At 35.6% G+C, this 18,335-nt stretch overlaps 1 protein-coding gene across 1 annotated transcript in view; it reads left to right on the top strand.

Annotated features, from left to right (window-relative positions):
* Window positions 1–18,335, top strand: part of HMCN1 (hemicentin 1) — a 489,046-nt gene that overhangs the window by 284,895 nt on the left and 185,816 nt on the right. Inside the window, exons 29-35 of the mRNA XM_025877925.2 lie at window positions 378–504; window positions 3,327–3,481; window positions 12,665–12,943; window positions 13,444–13,725; window positions 14,450–14,558; window positions 15,535–15,704; window positions 16,895–17,049. Of these exons, the coding sequence (XP_025733710.1) occupies window positions 378–504; window positions 3,327–3,481; window positions 12,665–12,943; window positions 13,444–13,725; window positions 14,450–14,558; window positions 15,535–15,704; window positions 16,895–17,049 (1,277 nt within the window). The remainder of the gene's footprint in view (window positions 1–377; window positions 505–3,326; window positions 3,482–12,664; window positions 12,944–13,443; window positions 13,726–14,449; window positions 14,559–15,534; window positions 15,705–16,894; window positions 17,050–18,335) is intronic.

Genomic DNA, 18,335 nt, shown 5'->3' with positions numbered 1-18,335 from the left:
GTTATAATATGTAGAATTTGAACATTATAAAATTAATGTTGATGCCATTTGTTATCTAAAATATATAACAGTAATAAATTGCATTATATGAGCTTCACTGCTCATTTATATTCTCAACTCCTTTTGCACTCCTCAAAATGAGTTAGTTTTTGCAGGTAATTGTCCTGCTAGTGAATCTTTCATGAATGTGTTCATATATTTAAATTTAGCATTTGGGTGGGTCCACAGATGCAATATGAAAAGTGTTATTGTGTGTTATTTTATTTGTAATATTGAAATCTTATTGAAATACTGTAGAAGTCAATAATAATCTGCTCTTCCTACCCCCCACTTTTTTGTGAAGTCATAGATTTTCATGATAAAATGTTTTGTTCAAGTCCCACCCACCATAATAGGTGCCAGCTCCCCAAATGAAGTCTCTGTTGTCCTCAACCATGACATCACCCTCGAATGCCAAGTCAAAGGCACCCCTTTCCCCATTATTCACTGGTTCAAAGATGGCAAGTGAGTACCCTTTCTCTATTTGTTGCAAGGGTCCAAGTGATAGGAAATACATGTGTAAATGCTTATGGATTTTCTCCCTTTCAATTATTTTAAACACAGATATTATTAAATGAACATGAAGGAAAAACAATATTATTCAAAAACTTGTCTCAAAGTCTTGTAATACCTTTTATTCTTATGAATTATAAGAACTTTATAAATGCCAGAAACTTATTGTAGAAACATAGAGGCACTCAAATTTACTGTACACTAAATACTCTGCCCAAAGGCTTGGAATAAAAAATGAAAAATGTAAGCTTCAAATGCAGATAATTTTGCCTTTACATGGAACTATTTGACTTATGAAAAAAGAAAATTTTTATGACAAGATGAATACTTAAGCTAGTTCTATAAATGTAGAAAAAGGAACAGTCACAGAAGAGCAATAGATACTTCCCAGACTTCATGTTCAAGGGCTACTGAGGTTTGCCCACACTGATACAGCTGCAGTGATTCATATTGTTCTTGAGAGCTTATTTTTCACAGCATGGTCACAGTTCAAGTATTATTATGGTTTTTGAGAGCAGGTGTCTAAGACTTAAGAGTAAAGATTTGCATTGTATAGAATAAAGTATGCAACTATGTATAAGTAAAGTATGCAAACTTTTTTATAAATCAATAAAAAAGACAAGAGAAAAATGAATGGAGGATATAAACTGGCAATTTAAAAATTTGTAGTTAAGCAATAAATGTATTAAAAGATGCTCTAGAGAGTATTATGCTAATGAAATAAGTCAGTCAGAGAAAGACAAATACTGTATGATTTCACTCATATGTAGAACTTAGGAAACAAAACTGATGAACATAGAGGGGGAAAAAAGAGAGGCTAACAATAAAGCTGACTCTTAACTATAGAGAACAAACAAGGTTGCTGGAGGGGAGGTGGGCCAGGAGATGGGTTAAATGGATGATGGGTATTAAGGGAGACACTTGTTATAATGAGGACTGGGTGTTGTATGTAAGTGATGAATCACTTAATCTTACATGTGACACAAATATTACACTGTATGTTAACTAACTGGGATTTAAATAAAACTTGGAAGAAAAAAGAAAAAGAGGCTCACTCTCAATAATTTGGAGAATATAAACAAAAATCAGGTCAGATTGGCAAATAAATAAGTGTATAAATAAATATATAAAGGTTTGAACAATGTCAAGGGTTGGCTAGAGTGTGGGAAATCAGGATGTAATACTATGTTGCAGAGAATGTAAATTAGTACTCTGTAAGGCAATTTGTTGATATCTATTAAAATTTGAATGCCCTTATGCTGTAATGCAGCAAATACACTTTCAGGATTTAGGAGAGAGAAGTAAGAATTCACGCGGATCCACAGGAGGGCTTGTACCACAGTAGGTAATATTCCTAAAACACTGTGGTGGCAGAAAAGTGAAAACTGCCTAATACCCAACATTAGGAGATGGGTAGAAAACTTACAGCATAGTCGTATTGTGAAATACTGTGCAGCAATTAAAAAGAGTAAGATCAAGCTGTAGGTACCAAAAATATCTCTACAGCTATTGCTAAGTGAAAAGAGAAGTAGAAGAAAGCAATACCATTTACAAACTAGATTCTTTTGGGAAGACGTTTAAGAGTGAAAATGTTTAGAAAAAAACATGTTGAAGAATACAAACCAAACTTACAATGGTGAGATGTCTAGATAGAAGACTCACATTAGGGGTAATAAATCAAGAGGACCTTTTCTTATTATAATACTTTTTTGTTTAAATTTTTATGTTACTTGCATAATTAACAATCAATACAAGTTTTAAAGTTACTTAAATTTGAGTAACATTATCAAGTATTCACTTCCTTTAAACAGTTAAGATGCATTAAACTAAGGTACTTTATTCTCTTAGCTTTTGAGAACTTCCTACAAAGTGTCATACCAAGAAATAGTGAAGGGTGCTTCTGTAGATGATTAAATGTGCTTCCATTTAATCGTGTAGTCTGACTCATGGCTTTTAATAGACCAGTGCATCTAATTATTTATCATGGCTAAGTCACTGCAAATTTTTAAAAACTAGCTACGGGTCTTCCTGAAAGAAGATCAGTGGATTTTAAAGGTATGAACCATAGGATATTGTAGACTTTAATAACCATGTTTCAAGTATCACATAAAGCTGCTGCCAGTTATGTAAAGTGAGTCAATAAATGACTCTACATAGTAGAAAAAGACTTCCTTGACAACTAGAGAGGAGCTGCTTCTGGCATAAATATCTTTGAGTATTTATGATTATATATGAAAGCATTTATATTTGTTACAATATCTGCTTTTTAGAAAAGTTGGCATGATCATTGCCTTTAGGAAGTAGTAACTATTCATTCTATTGTGAATACTTTTCCAGGTACATGATGATATTGGCTTAACAATAATATTGCTTTGCCTCAAGCTCCTATACTCTTAGTTTTACTTTACTAACTGATGATATAAATTTTAGCTATGCAAACAAAAAAGAAGGAAAATACGGAGAAGGAAGACTGAAACAAATAATGACACTACCAGGTTTCTATTAATATTCAACAATTAAGTTTGACATGAAGGGAATTTTCATCTCAAAGTATTAATTATCTAACTTTCATTAGTAAAGTGCTTTAATAATTCCATTTTTCTAAATAGGAGTACTAATCACATCATTGCATTTCTTTTAGATTCATACAGAAAAAAACAGCTTTGATTCATATTTTTAAACTCCTATGATTAACGATTTTTGTTGTGCCCAATAAGAGAGGAAACATAGGAAAATAAAAATGGAACCACAGAATAAAATTTATTTTTTTCTAGGCCTTTATTTTTAGAGGATCCTAACATTGAACTTCTAGACAGGGGACAAGTTTTGCATTTAAAGGATGCACGAAGAAGTGACAAGGGGCGCTACCAGTGTGCTGTGTCCAATGCAGTTGGCAAACAAGCCAAGGACATAAAACTGACTATCTACAGTAAGTGTGATTTTCTTATGCTTTTTGTTATTATCAATCCTCACTATAAATTGAAAAGAAGGAGCTCCTGGATGGCTCAGTCGCTTAAGCGTCTGATTCTTTTTTTTTTTTTTTAAAGATTTTATGTATTTATTTGAGAGAGAGAGAATGAGAGAGAGCACAAGAGGGAAGAGGGTCAGAGGGAGAAGCAGACTCCCCGCCGAGCAGGAAGCCCGATGTGGGACTCGATCCCGGGACTCCAGGATCATGACCTGAGCCGTAGGCAGTCGCTTAACCAACTGAGCCACCCAGGCGCCCCTTAAGCGTCTGATTCTTGATTTCAGCTCAGATCATGATCTCAGGTTTGTGAGATTGTATGTACGCATGTGCTCTCTCGATCCCTAAAAAAAAAAAAAAAAAAAAAAAAAAACTTGAAAAGAAGGGTTTAATATTAACTGTTCTTTTATTCAATACTGAATAATTTGGAATGCTACTTATTTTATTTAATTATTTATTTTTAAAGATTTTATTTATTTATTTGACAGAGAGAGACACAGTGAGAGAGGGAACACAAACAAGGGGAAGTGGGAGAGGGAGAAACAGGCTTCTCGCTGAGCAGGGAGCCTGATGCGGGGCTTGATCCCAAGACCCTGGGATCATGACATGAGCGGAAGGCAGATGCTTTACGACTGAGCCACCCAGGAGCCCCTGGAATGCTACTTATTTTAGAAGCAAGAGCCTATCTTATGTGTTTTAGAGTAGGACATTGCATCCAGTTTTAATGCATTTTGTCATGAAGTAAGGATTTCTTTGAGAATTGTAGTGATTTTCAGTTGATGTCACTCAAGAGGGCTGGTATTTCCTATTTGATTACTATATAATAAACCAAATGTCTATCTCCTTAAAAGGGTTAAAAAAAAAACCCTCTAAAAAGAGTTGAAATGCATGAATTGAATGAAGTCAGTGGCATGCAGACCTTTCAATTGTTCTCTTTTCATACCATCTTGGCCTTTATTCTGACCACATGGTGATATTTTATTTTTTATTTATTTATTTTTTTAAGATTTTATTTATTTATTTGACAGCGAGAGACAAAGCGACAGAGGGAACACAAGCAGGGGGAGTGGGAGAGGGAGAAGCAGGCCTCCTGCGGAGCAGGGAGCCTGACGGGCTCGATTCCGGGACCCCGGGATCATGACATGAGCCAAAGGCAGACACTTAACGACTGAGCCACCCAGGTGCCCCTACATGGTGATATTTTAAATGCCTTATGTTTGTGACGCCCTTCTCTCCCAGTTAAGTTCCCACCACAGGAGTTAGCCCTCATTTCACTAAAAGTCTCAATATCCCCTGAGGAAGGTGAATTCCAAAGTCATTTTTTTTTAGTACTCAGAGTCATAGGAAGGCACATGAACATTACGTGCAGGCACAAAGAATTAGCCAATAGAAAGGAACAGAACTCAATAGGCCAGTCATGCTTATTGTGGTTCTACTTACTGCACTAATTTCGGTCCTTCCACTGTGTATGATACTCAAGAAATTTTAGTTACTTCAGGAATATCACCTTTTGACAGGATCTTCCCAATCCAAGCAGTCAGTCACCCAGTCATAACACATATCACTGTCTGATAAGTTACTGCTCAGTTATGGGTTTATTTACCTATTTGCTGTTTGTCTCCAAGGAAGCTAAACTTCACAAGAGCAGGGCCTTATTTTGCTGGTTCCCTACTTTGATACACGGTAGCTCTCAAGAAATGTTTGCTAAATGAATGAATGGTCTAGTGATACACTGTCCAGTACTGTAACCACTAGCCACAGGAGGCTGTTGAGCACTGGAAATGTGGCTAGTCCACATTGACACAAGCTGTAAGTATAAAATATAGACCAGATATCAAAGACTTAATATGAAAATATATCTAATTAATAATTTTACATTGAATAAAACTGGAAATGATGGTATTTTGTATATACTGGGCTAAATAAAATATATTATGAAAACTTATTTCCTCTGTTTATTTTCAGATTTTTTAGCATGGCTACTCGAAAAATTTGTATTATATATATGGTTAGCATTGTGTTTCTATTGGACAGCACTGGTCTAGTCAGTAATAAGAACTTGTGCTTCTGAGACAGGTAGATGAGTTGAGATCCAGCTTTTGCCACTCACTAGCTTTGTGACCTTGGACACATTTCACAACCCTTTGATCTTCAGTTTCCTCATCTGTAAAATGGGGATAATAATAGCACCTACTTAATAGTGTTATTGTGATGGGCGCCTGGGTGGCTCAGATGGTTAAGCATCTCCCTTCGGCTCAGGTCATGATGCCAGGGTCCCGAGATCGAGCCCCACATCGGGCTCCCTGCTCCACGGGAAGCCTGCTTCTCCCTCTCCCTCTGCCTTTCCCCCTGCTCATGTGCTCTCTCTCTCTCTCTCTCTGTCTCAAATGAATAAATAAAAAATCTTTTAAAAAAATAGTGTCATTGTGAGGATCAAAGGCTAGATACTTACTGGGTTACCTGGCTTAAAGTAAGAGTTTAATAAATGTTACTCGTTTTTCATTATTTACTTGGTCATTGCATTGTCTTACTAGCTTGATTTCTATATAACTTCATTGGATTTGAAATTTCCCTTTTTTAATGTTAGTGTCTTTATATAAAATTTGAATAGCTCTCTTGAATCAAAGAGATTTTATTTAATGCATGCTTTTAAATCATTTCTATCTATAAATAGAAGCCTTGGAAGAATTCAGTCATAAAAAGACACACCCTCCAAAAAAGAGTAACATTACTGAAAGATTGGCAATCATGAATCCAAGTTAAACAAAAGCGTTATTGCTACCATTGGCCTCCTACCAGAACCAGACATTTAAATAATAGGTGCAAATTTTCCCCTAAGCTTTTGAGTAGTCTTCTTTACATTGTTGTATTGTTGCCAGGGTCTATGATGAATACATTTTGGTGATTCAGTAAGACACCTATTTCCATAGAACTTGGATTCTTTTATTTCAGATCCTCTTGTTCACTCTGTATGATGCCCTAAGGCACCCAGAAGAAAGGTATCTATAGTGATTAAATTTTCTAGGATTGTCTGAGTTGAAAGACATTACAACATTGTGAGGTTTTGAGTATTATAATTCAGGAAATAGTGCATTTCCTTTCTAGCAAGCTTGTCTGTGCTTCTTTTTTTTTAGTAATCTTAAGTGGGTAATCTTAAGCTTATTTTATTTCACTTATGAAAATGCTTTTATTCCTAAGAATGAATGAAGCAGATGCCATATTTGGGCTAACTGTAAGGAATATTTATGTAGATTTCAGGTTGATAATGTGTTTCACACCACAGTTGATTCATTTGTTTTCCTTATTTACATACCAACACGAGGACAAAACAGGTGATGCCCTCGAAAGGCAGAAATGCATGTTGTACCTGAATAAGGAAAGAAATGGAGATGAACTAAGAGTGAAAAAATAAGAGGTGGGGGAAGGGGGAGGGGAAAGATGTGAAAGAAGGAAGGAAATAAAAGAGCTTTTAATATCCTATGGGGAGATCGTGTAAACTGACAGCTATTAGTTCAGAGGCAAAGATTTTTAACCTGAGGTTTGTGTTTGAGTTTAGGAAGTCTGAGAGCCTGCCCAGAGTGTACAAAAGTCTTTGAGTATCTATGTGCGGTGCATATTAATGTGCAGTGTGTTCATAACCTTTATCCGTAACAACCTCCCTCAAATAGAAGGTCTCAAAAAAGTATATATGAATTAAACTGAAATAGGAAGTGACATTTATTTATTGGCAAATTTAAGCAGTAGATGTCAATCAGAAATGTTCTTTGAGTAATTTTTGTCAAATTCATAAATGCAAAATTTTTAAATAGCTCCTTTTCAGTGCAAATGATATGCCTTTGCAACATTCATGAAGAATAAGGACTTATTTGAACCTATGTTCTTGCTTTCATTAATGTATCATCTAACTAATTGCCAGCTGATTTAGGCAATTTGAACCAGAAGTTTGATATGCATTTATAGATTAACATATGACATAAATAGCCTTAAAACAAAATTAAAATTTTAAATCTGAATTAAATGCTCTTCCTTAAGATTTCAAAATGGTAGCTTAAATTTGTATTAATTACTTATCTTGGACTTGGCAAACCTTTTTTTATAAAGGGCAAGATAGTAAATATTTTGGATTTTGCAGACCATGAGACAAAATCAAGGCTATTATGTAGGTACTTATATATCAAAGTAGAAATAAATTTCTACCAATTGTCTATTGATGAAATTCTTTTTTCTAGTAATTTTAAAAATTATAAATTTTTTTATAATTACAAATCTACTAATGAGAACAATGGAATTCTTTTGGGGGGGGATAAAATTTTATTAATTGAAGGTCAAAGTTAGTGATCCCTCTCACCAAAATTGATTGCAAATGTTCATCTGTTAATGCTGACCTATAATGAGATCTTATGTATTTCATCTTGGAAAATGTCTTTTCATGCAGATATGTACTGTCAAATACCAATATCAGTTTGTGAACATGTTATTTTAATTGACCATATTCATTGCTTAGAAAGCATTTATAGAATTCCCTTATATTCTTTTGATAAATTGACTTTTAGCATGCCATACCACAGATTAAACAATTCCAATTGAAAGTTGGATGGAAGGTCCTCATTCTCAGAGATAACTGAACTTCGAATGTAGAAATTTCCTTTGTATTTGTATCAAGGTCTGACAAACATTGCTGAAACTGAAATTTGAGCTCAGAAAATATATCCACAGCAAATCTGTAGGGAATGGAGATCTCAATTTTGTTTGACAGCATGGGAAATTTATGAAGCAGTTTGACATTAATTGTGATTCAAACAAAATGACTACCATAGTATAAGTTTTGCATTTAAGTGCTGTTTTGGTCTGGTAATTTTAGGTTGAATTCATTAAGAAACATTATCAAGCTTATAGCAAAACTAGTTTCCAAAATCACTCAATGGTATTCAGTAATAGTGTTTGAGGACAATTCTTTTCATTCAGAAAAAATAGTCTCTGCCCTGAGCTCAAAAAATTAAAAAATACAGCTTTACCACCATTAAAGCACTGAACTGCTCTATGGTAGGACAAGTCTATATTCAGTTTCTACATGTAGCAAAAATTCATGAAATTGATGATTTTCAAGTCCATAAGGGCAGATAAAAGATACCATGGACACTTCTGGTTGTTAACATATGAATATTTTACACGGAGGGCTTGCTGACAAATAATGCAAGGAATATAGACTTTTAAACCTTACATTTTAATAAGGCTTATGAATTTGTCTAAGCCTTTTCCTGCCCCACATATATTTTTATCACCATCACTTGCACTGTATCTTAGCAGATTCCACTTCAGGTTGTAATGAATTCGTGTTTTTGTTTGTTTGTTTGTTTTTTAACTTCTTTGAAAATATTTTTGTCTCTAGTCGTTCCATGCAGACTATTCTTAGAGGCTAATTCTTCAGTTTCTTCAAATTTGGCATTGATTCCTCAAACAAAAAGCAGTATCAGTAACATCTGTTAATTTGTCAGGGGCCAAATACTATTCAGAAAAGTTGCCTTTAAAAAAAAAAATTAACTGGGGGCGCCTGGATGGCTTAGTCGTTTAGCATCTTCCTTCGGCTCAGGTCGTGATCTCAGGGTCCTGGGATCGAGCCCCACATCGGGCTCCCTGCTCGGCGGGAAGCCTGGTTCCCCCACTCCCACTCCCCCTGCTTGTGTTCTCTCTCTCGCTGTGTCTCTCTCTGTCAAATAAATAAATAAAATCTTAAAAAAAAAAATTAACTGGGCGCCTGGGTGGCTCAGTCATTAGGCATCTGCCTTCAGCTCAGGTCATGGTCCCAGGGTTCTGGGATCGAGTCCCACATCGGGCTCCCTCCTTGGCAGGAAGCCTGCTCTCCCTCTCCCTGTCCCCCTGCTTGTGTTCCTGCTCTCGCTATCTCTGTCTCTGTCAAATAAATAAATAAAATCTTTAAAAAATAAAAAAATAAAAAAAATTAACTATTAATGTTGCTCCCAGTGTTCCCTACTCTTCAAGCAATTGTTCTCATGGAAAGGCTCATAATCTTAAACAAAGATTTAAAATTTCTCTGGACACATTTCTGTGACTACAGACTAATCATCCCTGATTTTAATTAAATTACTGTTGGTAAATGGCTTTTCTTGCTTGGCGAACATATGACCACTGAGAAACTTATTTTGATTGTAGCCTCATTTTGACTTTTTATTTTTGTGAAGAAGTTCTGTTATGAGTCAGTCCATTTTACATTTTCTAATTTTTCCAACTGTTGTTTTGAATTGGAAGTAATGTGACAAGTGCTTAGTCTAGTAGTATTAGTGTATATTGTAATCTTTCAGAACAGCTATAGAATGATTTAAAAAAAAAAACCAATGCTTTGCCATTTGATTTATAACAGAATAATCCACATTGTGTTATGCTTTAAAAATGTGAATTTTAAAGTCTTCTTTTCTTTTCTTGTTTTGATGTGAGAGGTACTTACTGATAATAAAAATAAAATAAAATATCATGGTATGGTGATATGCATGGCAACTCGAAATGCTATTGAGTTATAATTGTGTCACTTAAATTTATGGTGAGCTGAGCAGCAGTGAGAAGCAATGAGAATACATATTTGCTATTTTTTGTAACTACCTAATTCAGTTATTAGAGAGAGAAAGTAACCATAGACAATATGTAAACAAATGGGTGTGACTATATCCCAATAAAATTTTACGGACACCCACGTTTGAATTTCATATAATTTTTACACGTCACAAAATATTGTTAGTATTATTTTGATTTTTTTCCACCCATTTAAAAATGTAAAAACTATTCTTAACTCAGCATCTCCATGCCTGGCCTGTGAACCATAGTTGGTTTCCCTGAGGTATATATTAAACCACTTGATAAGAAAATTACCACCACGTTTACCTCACAGTGTAGTAGATCTTTCCTTAAATTATGTGTGACAAAAAAATGTGTAGGTGAATGTTTGTCACTGTGAGCTGGTTCTAAGAATGATTATTAGAAAATATTAAGATACTCTATTCAGCACCCAGCTCTTGTTTTCTAAAATCCTTTTCCACTAAAAGAAGACAGAACTTTCCTAGAGAAATGGTTAATTCTAAGGCTGGGGCAGGGAGTATATAAGATGAGCCTGCAGCATGTAGTAGAGCCAGAAAATAAGAAAGTATCAAGATAGTAAAATGACATGGATATGTCAAAGAAACATAGGAACCAAATGAAATAGCTTCCAGTGGTCAAAACTGGAAAAATTTGAACAACAAATTAAATACTATAGTATTAGATTATAACCCAAAGTATAAAAGAAGTTTCCATGAATTCATACTGATAAAAATAAGTTGTTAAATAAGTGAACAAACTGGGGAGGAGAAACAAAATTATAGAGAATAATTCCAAATAGATTATGTAGGTATTCTTCTCTCAAGAAGTCGAACATAGGGGCACCTGGGTGGCTCAGTTGTTAAGCGTCTGCCTTTGGCTCATGTCATGATCCCAGTGTCCTGGGATCAAGCACCCCATCGGGCTCCCTGCTCGGCAGGAAGCCTGCTTCTCCCTCTCCCACTCTCCCTGCTTGTGTTCCCTCTTCTGCTGTGTCTCTCTCTGTCAAATAAATAAAAATTAAAATCTTAAAAAAAAAAAAGAAGTCGAACATAACTCCCCACCCCGTATGTATGGGCTGGAAAAAGTGATTCCTTTCCCAAAAAAGGGGAAAAGGAGAGCAACTTTACAGTGGAGAAACCTAGCAAAAGCTACTGTAACCAGATTATTGAGGTTAACATGATCATGATAAGTCATGCTGATAATTTGTACCTTTGATATGATCTGATGAGAAAGTTATTTTACCTCTGGGATCTTCCTCCTAAAACAAATAATCCTAGTCCAGCCATAAGAAAAACATTCTATAACATATCCTATTCTAAAATAAAAGTTTAATGAAATAATATTAAGTCACTCCCAATTCAGGCACATGCCATTTGATTTTTTTTAACTTGTTGCAGTTATAGCACAATCCTGGAATGACCACAGTCAAAAGATGTAGCAGGGATTGGGCCACTTGAGTTGTTTTTCCAACACCAGAGTTCTCATGTGGTGTGAGTGGCCAGGAATGTGGTTGCTGAATTATGGAAGATACACATGTAGCCAATTAGATGAGTAAAGTTAAGTATTCTGAATAAACTCTTGGCAGCTAAAACAAATAAACAAACAAACAAACCCCCCCCCCCCCCACAACCAAAAAACAACGAAACAAAAACCAGTAAGAAGCAGAAGTTAAAGCTTCCACGGCTATTTCCAGTAGCTGGTTCTTTTTTTCTTTTCTTTTCTTTTTTTTTTTTTTTTTTTACAGAGAGAGAGACAGCAAGAGGGAATACAATACAAGCAGGGGGAGTGGAAGAGGGAGAAGCAGGCTTCCAGGCAAGTAGGGAGCCCAATGTGGGCCTCGATCCCAGTACCCTGGGATCATGACCGGAGCTGAAGGCAAATGCTTAATGACTGAGCCACCCAGGCGCCCCCCAGTAGCTGGTTCTGAAGGCACTTAGACCTTTAGTATTTTGCGGGGAGAGGGCATGCAGTTGTACCACATCTGACATTTTTGTTCCCTTGGCCTGCTGTCAAATGTATTCTATCTACTTTAAGTGGGCTTTTATTTTGTTTTGCTTTGTTTGTTAAACATAACTTTCTTAGTTACTGTAATATGATCTATTGGACTTAAATGAACCCCTGAAACTGAAACTGTGACTTTTTGCTTTTACTGAAATCTGAAACCCAAGAAGAGGGTGATAAAGATTGAAAAGACAGGCAATTTATAATCAGTAGATAAATCATAGACTTCCTAATTGTCTTTAATTCCTAAATCCTTTATTTTTTTTAAAGGTTTTATTTATTTATTTGACAGAGAGAGACAGCGAGAGAGGGAACACAAGCAGGGGGAAGTGGGAGAGGGAGAAGCAGGCTTCCCGCTGAGCAGGGAGCCCGATGTGGGGCTTGATCCCAGGACCCTGGGATCATGACCTGAGCCAAAGGCAGACGCTTAACGACTGACCCACCCAGGCGCCCCTCCTAAATACTTTAAATGCATTATTTAAACATCTACAACATTTAAGAATTTGATGCAGATGCTAAAGCTTAGAAAACTTGTTTCTGTTTTGAAATCCTTTATAGTTCCACCTACTATTAAAGGAGGGAATGTCACCACAGAAGTATCAGCATTGATCAAGAGCATAATTAAACTGGAATGTGAAACAAGGGGACTGCCGATGCCTGCTATTACTTGGTATAAGGATGGCCAACCAGTCATATCCAGCTCACAAGCACTTTATATTAATAAAGGACAATTTCTTCATATCCCTCGAGCACAGGTCTCGGATTCAGCAACATATACGTGTCATGCAACCAATGTTGCTGGAACTGCTGAAAAGTCATTTCATGTGGACGTCTATGGTAAGGAAAAAATACGTGCTTTAATCACATACCTTTCTGTCTATTCTTTTTTAATATGCCGACATCTAATTCATTCACTAATAAATTCCTGGTGGGTTTGATCATTTTCAAAATGCATGGATAGGAACTGGCAGAATTGTCCCGTGATTTAAAAAAACATTTTTAAAAGCTACAGTTAGGAAAAGTGGTCCATTCATTTGCCCAACCATTTGCCCGTTTCACATGGGGCATCTAGACTATTCGGTTTTTATGGAGAAGGTAAAGTAGTTGTTAGGACTAAGATCATTCTCTACTATTTACCCTTTATAAACGAGACACAGTACAAAGTATCCCACAATATTTAGGATAGCTGTGGATCAGCTAACCCAAGAAATTCTTTCCTTAATAGCTTAGAAAGAGACAGACATGTAGGTAGTTTCTATGGTCAAACTATGTGAAAACAAAATCCTTATTTCAATAGAATTTCAAAGATGCCTGAAATACTACTTTTTTCTGCCTAGTTCCTCCAATGATTGAAGGTGACTTGGCCGTCCCTCTGAATAAGCAAGTGGTTATTGCTCATTCTCTGACACTAGAGTGTAAAGCTACTGGCAACCCTCCTCCAGTTCTCACCTGGTTAAAAGATGGTGTACCTGTGAAAGCCAGTGACAACATCCGTACAGAAGCTGGTGGGAAGAAACTAGAAATCATGAGTGCCCTAGAAGTTGATCGGGGACAGTATGTATGTGTGGCTACCAGTGTGGCTGGAGAAAAGGAAATCAAATACGAAGTTGATGTCTTAGGTAAATAAGGATGCCACCATCTGGATTCCAGATTCATAGCAAAACCTGACCATTTTATGAAATGCTTTTTTGGTCATAGAACAATAAAACAATTTTAGAGAAGGTTCAGTTATCTGTTCAGCTCTGGACCGCACATGACTAAGTGGTGGCTTTATTACCAGAGTCCCAAGATCTAAGAACCCACATAAATCTTCCACTGATTTTGATAGGTACACTGTATTTGTAAGTGCATTGATGCATTTTACATCTATGACAATATCTGATTGCAGTGAGTGATATCATGGTCCTCTGTCATGAGCACTATGCTATATCTAGTGCAGGAAACAGTCTCTGGGCCTTGGAAAGTCATCTTGCAATGTTTTTGGTCTCTGTTTCTCTATAAATTGAAGGCTTTTTGGGCAGAGGTCCAATTTTTGAGGTTTCCTTCTCTTATTATTATGAAAATAAGCGACATAAAATATGAACCAGCTTTATATTCAGATGGCATCAGCAGCACCAGAGGGCTCAATTAATTGAGAAAAATCCACAGCATGTCAAAAATACATTCATTGATCCTATCAAGTGTGTATGATAAAATATATTTTACATTTCAAATCCCCTTCAAGTATCAAATTTCTATGATACTTGTCAGCCTTCTGAATTGCAACTTAGTAGTGCTTAAAATGGTGGTGTATTTTTTTCTGGTGTACGTTTCTTTGTATGTTACATCTCTGTTGTTTTCTAGTGCCACCAGCTATAGAAGGAGGAGATGAAACATCTTACTTCATTGTGATGGTTAATAACTTACTGGAGCTAGATTGTCAAGTGACAGGCTCTCCCACGCCAACTATCATGTAAGGGTTTTGGTATGTCTTCTAAATACCTCCCACTTCTTTATTTGAGTGTTTTAAGGCTATCTTGAAAAAATTTCTGTGTCATTAAAAGGTGGCCATGTAAAATTATATTCTTTGTGTTCCTCTTTTAAAAGACATACTCTACATACAAGGCAACTTTTGCTTAATAATCATACGGCCCTTAAATCTGTTCAATTAGAGGAATTCCATTTATGCTCCTAGAAATGACATTTTCAGTTCAGAGAGACAGACTAGTAAGCAGTATCTGTCACATCTTCTTGAGGCACTGAAATGTTAATGAATAACTAAATAAAAAGAAATGTACTGGACATATTAGGGAAATAGTTACCGTGCAAATATGTTTACCAATTCTTTTTTCTCATTGCTTCATTCACAAAGCATTTCATGAATACTTAACCTTCATTTCCAAGGTGCAGGATATGCAAAGGAACAGTTAGTCAATTAAGAAAATAAAATATGTTCACATATGATTACAAAGTAAAATGGAAAATGATAACTCATAAGAAATGAAAAAATATAATGCAATATCAGGGTTTTATTTTACAAATATTTTAGGAATGTATTCACTTTGCTTTGTTATTTAAACATTTGTTATTCACTTTGTTATTTAAACATTTGAAGTGAATACTATTTAGGGGTACTTGCCTCTTTGTTTCCTCAACATAAAGAGAATGAAGAAACCGTATAGCTACTGGGGTTCCAACACTATGCCAACTTCTGTGTTGGGCCAGGTTTGCTTTTTTTCTTTTACCCATTATAGTTCATTTTACAGATTGGGCAAATAGGGAATTAGGCAAATACGCAATTGAGAATTTACATATGTATGTATGTGTAGAAACATTCAATATATAGATAAATCTAGTTCCTCTAAGATATATATACACACACACATATATTTTAGGAACTAAGTTACTTCAAATACATCTCCAGGCTTCTTTTTGCCTTGTTCCTATAGGTGGCTAAAGGATGGCCAGCTAATTGATGAAAGGGATGGATTCAAGATTTTACTAAATGGACGCAAATTGATTATTGCCCAAGCTCAAGTGTCAGATACAGGCCTTTATCGCTGTGTGGCAACAAATATTGCTGGTGACCACGAGAAGGAATTTGAAGTTACTGTTCATGGTAAGCTGAACTTCTTCAGCTTATTTAATATAATTTATCATTATATTTAAAATTAATTTATGCATTGTGTCATTATTTAATTCAGATGGTAGCTCAGTAATCTGGATAAATCTTGAGTTGTGGAAAGTAATATAAAGGATGTGAATTTGAGTTAAAAAATGGCAGATTAATCTTAAGGCACTTTACTAACACAGAGACTTAACCAAGAGGCCTATGTAAATTAATATAAACACTTCAGATGTTAGGAAGTGTATTCTACATAGAATGCCAGGGCCTGAGGAATGAGACCAAATAAGGCAGAATAGGCAGGCAGCAAATTCCAAGTAAAGAGGTTGTGTCAGCTCTTCAGGGTTTAGCCAGAACAGGAGGGAGTGTGAATAAAGTCATTTCCAGAAATGGAGGCTAAGGATGTTATGCAGAATCCAGGGTAGATAGAGGTATTCACAGAACTAGCGCAGAAGAATCAGAACCATTAGTGTAATGACAGAGACAACCCTTGGCCAGGGTATTCTTTGTCTCACTTGCCTGCCAACCTTGGGAAGTGAGGGACTGCAATGAGAATCTGGGGAACCATTTAGAAGCTCTAGTGGAGGTTTCTATGAACATCAACATTTTTCCATCTGTCCATGCAGACTTTTTCCCCCTGCTTTTTCAATCCTGTGATGAAATATAGCTAACCCTGTTTCTCAGTCTCAATTCCAACTCCTGAGGGAGGGAATCTGGCAGGCCCAGCTTAAATCAAGTTCCCATTCTGTATTCAGTCAGTCTTGCTGGGGTCAGAGTCATGCAGTATAAATACAGGTAGAGGAAACCCACCCCGATTTAACGAGATTGTTCTAGAGAAAGGGAGGATCATAATAGATTGGGAAAACATACCAACAGGTGTAAGCCAAACATGTGGATTGTAGTTGCTATAAATACATCTTATTCTTTGGAGAACTAGAGATCCATACTTAAGAAATAAGTCATCTAAAATTGCTGAAAACCATAAATTAAACGCATGGGATAAAATTATTTCATTATTTCTTAAAAGAGGAATTTTCCCTTTTCTAAATTTTAAAGTTTCAGATTCTTACATCCAGATTTTTAAGTACTTGACCCCACTGATTATGGTTTGTGTTCCCTCCCTCCCTCACTCTGTCCTTCCATCCCTTCCTGCTTTCCTTCCTTCCTTCCTTCCTTAAATCTAGTTCCTCCAACAATCAAATCCTCAGGCCTTTCTGAGAGAGCCATAGTGAAGCACAAGCCTATCACCTTGCAGTGCATTGCCAATGGCATTCCAAATCCATCTATTACATGGTTAAAAGATGGCCAACCTGTAAATACTGCCCAAGGAAACCTTAAAGTAAGTATAAATATTGCTGAGCCCCAAATGTGAAATCTACATTGATCTTCCCAGAGCTATCATGTTCTTCTTTCCTAATTGTAGATTTTCCTGTTGGACAGATTTTACAGAAAATTTATCAAAATAATATGTGTTTTCCTTAGAGTTTTTGGAATTTATCTTAATATTTTGATTTGAAGAATAGAATTAATTAAAGACTAATAACCTTAACAATGATAATTTTAACATATTGGTTGGTATTTTTATTATTTCGATTTATACCTGTTTTAACTATTGAAAAACTGGTGTCTCATGGATGAATGAATGGTGTTCATCATTACTGACTCACAGTAGCCCCAATATACCATAGACTAAGATTAAGGTAAAATCATATCTGCATAAACCTAAGTACAATAAGTCTTGAAAAAACTGTTTTAACTAGTTTATAAGCTTCAAGATGGCAGAGACTCAGTCTGAATAAATTCACTTCTATATCCTTCAATCTGAGTATAATCCCTGGCATATAAATGTACCTCATTAGATATTTCTGGATAGATAGATTGATTGATTGATTGATTTTGAACTTAGATAATCTAAATGATTCATTTAAAAATCTGAATCAATAGATTTTGTTACTAGGATCAAGTTAGTTGACTACTATGGGCTTGAACTTTGCTTGTATTAAGTTTTCAGTAATGAAGGATGTATTGAGTTCTTTTCCCAGTACAAATGATGGGTATCTGCTCATTTATTATTCCTATTCCAAATCCAATGGAACTAATCTTATACATTTATGCTACTGAGAGGTTCATTATGAAGCCTTAAAACATACTGCAGGGAGATAGGCATTTATCACATAATCATATAAAAGTTTAATTGTAAACTGTAATGAGTAACTTTAAGAGACAATATGGAGAAGTATAAGAACAGATAATGTGGAAAGGTTTTAGGCATTAGGTAATTCATAGAGAAAGCCTTTGAGCAGAGATATGAAGAATACATAGGAGTTAAATGAGTGAATTAATGGAAGAGAACAGAGTAGAGTATTTCAGAGAAGATGTGTGTGGGCAAACAACTTAAAGTAAAGGCACATGACACCTCCTGAGGACCTGATAGCAAGCCAGTAGACTGAAGAACACAGAGCAAGATGAGGTGTTATTGGAGGAGACCAGGGAGTAGAAGGCATTTAAGTAATATTAATGATTTCATTTTTACTTTAACTCGATGGGAGATCTTTGAAGAGTTTTAAGAGAGTAGTGACATAATCAGATTTTCATTTTAAATAGTTACTGGCCCCTATAAGATAA

This window comes from Callorhinus ursinus, unplaced genomic scaffold (genome assembly GCF_003265705.2).
Source record: "Callorhinus ursinus isolate GAN/ISIS: 27379988/994484 unplaced genomic scaffold, GSC_fseal_2.0 scaffold13, whole genome shotgun sequence".
In the NCBI taxonomy this organism is placed as follows: domain Eukaryota; kingdom Metazoa; phylum Chordata; class Mammalia; order Carnivora; family Otariidae; genus Callorhinus; species Callorhinus ursinus.
Note: the sequence above shows the minus strand (reverse complement) of the source record. Positions and strands in the feature narration are given on the sequence as shown.